The 7,381-nt window shown below is 44.4% G+C and overlaps 1 protein-coding gene across 2 annotated transcripts in view; it reads right to left on the bottom strand.

Moving 5' to 3' along the window:
- Positions 1–915: 915 nt before the first annotated feature.
- TMEM219 (transmembrane protein 219) overlaps positions 916–7,381 on the bottom strand; it is an 11,865-nt gene continuing 5,399 nt past the window's right edge. For both annotated transcript variants that reach the window (XM_006757751.2, XM_006757753.2), the window contains 3 exons: positions 4,324–4,553; positions 2,342–2,511; positions 916–1,015 (listed from right to left, as the gene is read on the bottom strand). In XM_006757751.2, the coding sequence (XP_006757814.1) occupies positions 2,374–2,511; positions 4,324–4,553 (368 nt within the window). In that variant the 3' untranslated portion in view covers positions 916–1,015; positions 2,342–2,373. The remainder of the gene's footprint in view (positions 1,016–2,341; positions 2,512–4,323; positions 4,554–7,381) is intronic.

The following is a 7,381-nucleotide window of genomic DNA, read 5'->3' as shown; positions in this document are numbered from 1 at the left end:
CGCCGCGGCCTGGAAGATAGGCAGCTAGGGAGCGAGTGCGCACGCGCCCCGCCACGCGGACCCGGGTGGGAGGCGGGGCGAAGGGCGAGGCTTGGGAAGGGCGGAGTCCAGCGCGCTTTCCGACAACTGGCGGTGGAGGGGGCTGCGGCGCATGCGTTCGCCCCACCTTAGCGGGGAGCCCGAGCTTGTTGCTAGGGCAAGCTTTGAGGGGGCGCGGGCGGAAGGAAAAAGACGTGATCGCGCCTGCGCGCAGGGTAGATCCTGGGAGGAGTGAAGGGAGGGTGGTGTGTGGCGCGGAAAGGGCGGGAATATGGGCTGCTCAGCTTAGTAACCGGACAGGCTGGCCTTGGGCTGCCAAATTCGAAGAATCTTTGCCGGGTAATCTGTCACATCCTTTCAGCAAACTGAGGCCTTTTACATGACTAAACCCACCTGACTCTCAAAACTAGCTGAAATTATTTCATAGGCACAAGGTGGCAGAGCTGGGTCAAAACCAGGTGTTTTCCAAAACCAAGGTACAACCCTGCGGAGAGCTGCAGTAACCCAGGCCCTAGGTCAGTGATGGCGAACCTTTTGAGCTCGGTGTGTCAGCATTTTGAAAAACCCTAACTTAACTCTGGTGCTGTGTCACATATAGAAACTTTTTGATATTTGCAACCATAGTAAAACAAAGATTTATATTTTTGATATTTATTTTATATATTTAAATGCCATTTAACAAAGAAAAATCAACCAAAAAAATGAGTTCGCATGTCACCTCTGACACGCGTGTCATAGGTTCGCCATCACTGCCCTAGGACAACCTGTATCCTAAACTAAGAATCAACAAGGAAAAATCCCCTGAACCTCCCAAACCAACCTACTCTTAAAATTCCCACCTCATCTAATTCCCAATAAACACACTGCGCAGCATTGGGGGGGGGGAAATCCTTTTATTTCCCCCCACATTTTTGCTCTCGGCTTTCTGTAACATCTCTTCCAACTCAGAACCAAGGCCCAAGAAGTTGATTCACACCTGGAGAGAAAGAAAATAAAAAAACAGAGCAGGTGAGAGAGCCCTTGGGGGAAGCTCTGGAATTGCTGCAGAAATTGAGGGAAGAACAGAGGAAGTGACAACTAGAGACAGGGACAAGCCCTCCTCCCAGCTGGGATGGCCTCCGGACCCCAGGAAGTATCCCTTTTCCCGTCTGCTCAGATCTAGGGAAGGCCTGGTCTCTCTCCTCCACTCAGCCAGTCTCTTCCTCTCAGCACCAGTGGCCCACGGCCTGCAAGTGTCAAGTCACAGCATCTTAGCCTGGCATCGCGGTGCCTCGTTTCCTGTCTCAAGTAGGTGGCTGAAGCAGGCAGGCACAGCCCTAAGCAAAATAAGCAAAGTTGTGCCCTAGCCAGTTTGCCTCAGTGGATAGAGCATCGGCCTGCGGACTGAAGGGTCCCGGGTTTGATTCTGGCTAACAGCACATGCCCAGGTTGCAGGCTCGATCCCCAGCAGGGGGCGTGCAGGAGGCAGCTGATTAATGGTTCTCTCTCATCATTGATGTTTCTCTCTCTCTCCCTCTCTCCCTTCCTCTCTGAAATCAATAAAGAAATATATTTTAAAAAAAATAAGCAAAGTTGATCTTGAATGTCCTTCCCTGGGCTTAAGCTGTTTCTACTATTCCCACGGTTATGTCCTAAGGCACAGCAGCCAGCTGAAGCTAAGAACAATTTAAGAACTGGATGCAGGATATATGACTCTCAAATTGAATGAGAACCACCTAATGGTGAGAATATTTTACAGAAACATTGTTTTTCCTCAATGAGCTGATACACAAACTAGTTAGCCAATATGTTTCCCACTCCCTGCTGCTTTTGTGTTCCTCGAAGATTCTGTTAGCAGAATCAACTTTCTCTAAAGGCAGTGATGGCTAATGGAGAAGAGAACGTGCATGGAAAGTGCTGGGGCACATGGTATGTGCCTAGTAACAGGCATCATCAATCAATTCTTTTGAGCTGTTCAAGATGACTTTTACAAAATTTGAGTCATAAAACTGGATATCAGAATTTCAGGGCAAAAGCAAGACAAACATTATTCATATCCAGGACACATCATCAAATCCAAACCCTCTTAATTCACCATTGTTACCAAAAAGCTTCTTGGATGTGAACTAGATCTATGGGTGGATCTTAATATCTAAATGTTCATGGAAAGAAGTTAGTCACAAAAGAATATGTATGATTCTATCTATATGAAGTTCAAAAATAACTAAAACCAAATCATATTGTTTAGGAATGATTCTACGTCAGTTACAATTCCCACTCCCACCCCATCCCGTTCTCACAGGACTGGGGCAAAGAACCTTACCTGAGAACAAGACAGGAACCAGACCAGTGCTCTCAGAGCCGGGTTCTAGACCAGTAGGACTCCCGACGAGGGTGGAAGCACACAGCAGTAAAAAAGCAAAGAAGGCCACAGAAGAGAATCAGGAAGGAGCCCAAAACCAGCAGCCTGGAGCCACACAGGGCCAGCTCCTCCTAGGGGTGGGCACAGGGAGGGACGGAGAAATGAATGAGACGGGGAAGACAGAGAATCTTCGCTTAGGAAGACAGCTACTCCCAGCCGGAGGCTATGGCGAGAAGCCTCCACGGAGGAAAGGGCTCTCCACATCCAGGGAGCAACTAGAAGGGACATGTTATTTCTATACAAGCTAACGGTCTCATGGTCTACACACTGCCTTCTTGCCCAACATTGAACCTCCTAATAATGACTCTGTGAGAGTTCACTATTATCCACATTTTAAAAACGCGCAAGCAGGGCCCGGTCTGGAAACCAAGATCTCTGATTCCAAGCTCCCAGGCGATGCTCCTCACCAGGGTGTTTGCAAACGTGAGGGAAGAGTATGCCGCAGCCTCCTACTGTTCTCTCCCCTCCACTCGGCCAGTCTCTTCCATCCAGCGCCATTGGCCCCACGGCCTGCAGTGTCAGGCCATAGCATTTTACCTAACGTTGCAGTGCCTCATGGTCAGGCTCCTGCATCTCTCCTGCCTCTTCCCCTAAGTCATTCCTCAGTCCCTCCTCACTTTTCAATCTCTAGGCCTGTGCTCATGCTGGTCCCTTATGCCTGGAATGTATTTCCTTTTTCTTGAACCCCCTCTAGTGCATTACCTGCCCAAATATTCCTCATTCTTCAGGGATCAATCACTCTGACAGGGCAGAACAAGCCTGGGCCTGAGAGTCGGAAAGCCTAGGTTGAAGTCCTGCATCTGCCGCTTAAGTAGTTGTGTGGCCTTGGGCAATTCATTCCCTCTCTGAACTTGTTTCCTCATCTGTAAAATGGGATCATAACAGCTACCTCAAAAGGTTATTTAAAATGAGATAATGAATCTAGCCCTAACCGGTTTGGCTCAGTGGATAGAGGGTTGGCCTGCGGACTCAAGGGTCCCAGGTTTGATCCCAGTAAAGGGCATGTACCTTGGTTGTGGGCACATACCTAGTAGGGGGTGTGCAGGAGGCAACTGATCAATGTTTCTCTCTCATCGATGTTTCTAACTCTCTATCCCTCTCCTTCCTCTCTGTAAAAAATCAATAAAATATGTTTAAAAAAATAAAAATAAAATGAGATAATGAATCTGAAAGCACTCTGTTAGAAACTTCTGTGCACAATTCCCTTTCTTAAATGCCACCATGTCCGTGAAACATTCTCTGAAAATGTTCAAGTTAGAGTCAATTGCTCCTTGCTCTGTTTGAATAGTACTTTGCTCATATCTCTATGCTAACAATTAGTTTATTCTGCCTCTTAGTCCAGCTTCTGAATTCCTTTGAGGGAGAGGTCATGTTTTTTTGTTATTTAAAGACGTAATTAATAGTAATAGCTGCCATTTATCAGATTTCTATTATGTACCAGACATTGTACTAAGGACTTTACATTCATTCTCATTTATTTGTTGGAATTAGGAGACAGTATCATGCTTTCCATTTTACAGATGAGGAAGCTGAGGCTCAGAGAGACTCAGGTGCTTGTTCAAGGTCACAGCCTCCCAGTCAGTATTACAAAGCCTATGTTTTACCTACTGGGTAAAATTGCCTTCAAGCCCTGGCCGGTGTGGCTCAGTTGGTTGGAGCATCCTCCCTTGCACCAGGAGATCACAGGTTCAAGTTTGATCCTATTGGGGCCCGTACAGGAGGCAACCAATCAGTGTATCTCTCTCACATTGATGTATCTCTCTCCCTTTCTCTCTCTCCGCGCCCCCCCTCCCCGCCCCCCTCCGCACCTTAAAAAAAATTGCCTTCAAGATACAGCATGCAGCATGGAAGTCTATGAAACCCTGACAACCTGAAGCTCTTACCGAGGTGAGCAGTTTGGTGAGCGCAAGGCCTTCCTGGCTCCAGACCCGGACACAGTCCTCAGCCATCCTAGGGCTCAGGGTGACATTTCCTACTCCTTCCTCTGAGCAGGATATGGGTGGCTGGCTGGAGGGCAGGAGTCCTGGGACAGCACTAAAATACAGGCAGATCCCTGGGGTCCTTTCTGTGGTCACCCTGGCTGTAACGAGGACCAGCTCTCCTGCAGAAGGTCCTATGAGGAGCATGGGAGAGGAGATGGAAGAAAATGAAGGGTCGGGTGCGAACCATCCCTTTTCAGACTTCTATTCATTTCAAAGGCTTCCTACAGTTCCAGGTGTTTTAGCACTGGTTCTATTCAATGAAGTACTCTATACACCAACATTTACATCAATTAAAAAAGAAAATAAGTAGGTACTAATATAAACAAAAATTAATCTAAATTAGCTTACAACCAACAAAACAAACACATCAGTATTTACAAGGTTGCAGTGAACCGGGGATAGATACACATTGTCAATGTCAGTTTGTATAAACTAGTTCATCCTTTTTTAAGAAAGCAATTTTCGCCGAAACCGGTTTGGCTCAGTGGATAGAGCGTTGGCCTGCAGACTGAAAGGTCCCAGGTTTGATTCCAGTCAAGGGCATGTACCTGGGTTGCGGGCACATCCCCGGTGGGAGATGTGCAGGAGGCAGCTGATCGATGTTTCTTTCTCATCGATGTTTCTAGCTCTCTATCTCTCTCCCTTCCTCTTTGTGAAAAATCAATAAAATAAAATAAAAAAAAGCAATTTTCCACTAGGTATGAAAATGCATTAAAAGGTTCACATCCGGTCCTGGCTTGTGTTTCTCAGTGGTTAGAGCGTCGGCCCACATACAGAAGAGTCATGGGATTCATTCCCAGTCGAGGGTACATACCTGGGCCGCAGGTTCGATTCCCCAGCCCCGGTTGGGGTATGTGCAGGAGGCAACCAATCCATGTGTCTCTCTCACATAAATGTTTCTCCCCGCCGCCCCATTCCAATCGTTCTAAAAATCATTGGAAAAAATATCCTCAGGTAAAGACTAACAACACAACAGAAAAGGTTCACATCCCATTTCAAATTAGTGGAAAAATAGCCTATTCAGTTAATGGCCTTGGGACAATTCCATTTGTGAAAATAGGTTAGACTCTTATCTCACACTATCAAATTAAGTCCAGATATATTAAATACCTATATAAACAAACAAGCAAACTAAAAAAAAACCCCAAAAACCTAAGTAAGTATTAAAAGAAAATATGGGAAAATATTTTCTAATTTTAAAGTTGGGAAACACTTGCTAAAAATGTCACAAAATCTAGAAGCTTGAGTAAAGAACGAGAGCAATAAACTTAACCTCATAACAAACTGAAGGCTTTTATATAATGAAAGATAAGCTTAAAAAACACACACAAGAGTGCTTGCTGGGCAGCACATATACTAAAACTGGAACGATACAGAGAAGATTAGCATGGCCCCTGGGTAAGGATGACATGCAAATTCGTGAAGCGTTCCATATTAAAACACACACACACACACACACACACACACATACACACGAGCCCTAGCTGGTTTGGCTCAGTGGATAGAGCATCAGACTGCAGACTGAAGGGTCCCGGGTTCAATTCCAGTCAAGGGCACATGCCCAGGTTGTGGGCTCCATCCCCTGTAGGGGGTGTGCAGGAGGCAGCTGATCAACGATTCTCTCCCACTGATGTTTCTATCTCTTTCTCTCCCTCTCTCTTCCTCTCTGAAATCAATAAAAATGTTTATTTAAAAACACACACAAGAAACAGACTGGTTAAAAATACCTATAATAGATTTAACTGGCAAAAGGTTTACTAGCCAGAATACATAAAGACCGAAAAATCAAGAAGATAAAGACAACGAAAGATAAGCAAAGAAAGTGAATAGGAAGTTCAGAGAAAACATGAAAATGGTAAATAAACTTGTAAGAAGATACGCAACCTCACTAATAATCAGGAGAAAATAAATTAAAACAAGTAATTTCTTTGCCCATTAAATTGGTAAAAATGAAAAAGAGTGATAATAACAAGTTATTGAAGATTTGGAAAAATGGCCACTCTCAATTTGTGACATCTTTTAGGAGACAACTTGGCTGTATCTGTTACAATTTTAAATGGGTACAGGGAGGGACTAAAAAGATGCCTACCAAACTGTTAACTTGACAGGGGAGTTAGGAGGACTTTCACATCTGCTTTGTAACTTCTATTAAAGAGAGTACTCAAGGTAAAAAAAAAATCGGGGGGGGGGGGTCCATATCCTTTGACTCAGTAATACCACTTGTAGAAATTATTCCTAAGGACAGATTCAAGAGAAAAATACGTACCAAATATTTATTGTGATTTCATTTTTAAAATGCCAAAAGATAGGAAACAATAAAGACGTCTAACAATAGGGAAAGCATTAACAAATGATGGCCTTACCACTAAATGAATCACTTTACACCATTAAAATAATAATGCTTTTGTTTTTTGCACTAATACAAAAAACACAATGTCATAAGTGAAAAAAGAGAAATACAAACCAGTACGTACATTGTAATTACAATTGAGAAATGTACATGTAGAATTCTATAAGGGAACTCCCCTTTCTTCTGTGTCACCCAGATCAAATCAGTCACCCAGTCCTGTCAATCTCACACTTCTGTCATCTCTCTCAAATCAGTTCCCTTCTTTCACAGCACTGTCTTAGCTCAGTTTTTCTCATCATCTTTTTATTGCAACCACCTCCCAACTGGTCTTCCTGAATCTGGACACATTTCTTCCTGGCAGTCAGTCAACAAGTGTTATCTTTTTAAAAGAACAACACAAAAACAAAATCTTATTTCCCTGATTAAAATCTTTGAGTTTGCACAATGTACTAAATAAAGTCCAACTGCCTTGGCTTGACACACGAGCCCCTCCATGGGATTCTGAATGCTTCTTCAGGCTCATTACCTGCCACACCCTCAATAATCCTTCCCCTGTACCAGCCAAACTAAACCCTTGGAAGCTTCTGGACATGCCATCATGGTCCCCAT

The sequence above is a fragment of the Myotis davidii genome, unplaced genomic scaffold (genome assembly GCF_000327345.1).
Source record: "Myotis davidii unplaced genomic scaffold, ASM32734v1 scaffold1695, whole genome shotgun sequence".
NCBI classification, from domain to species: Eukaryota; Metazoa; Chordata; class Mammalia; order Chiroptera; family Vespertilionidae; genus Myotis; species Myotis davidii.
Note: the sequence above shows the minus strand (reverse complement) of the source record. Positions and strands in the feature narration are given on the sequence as shown.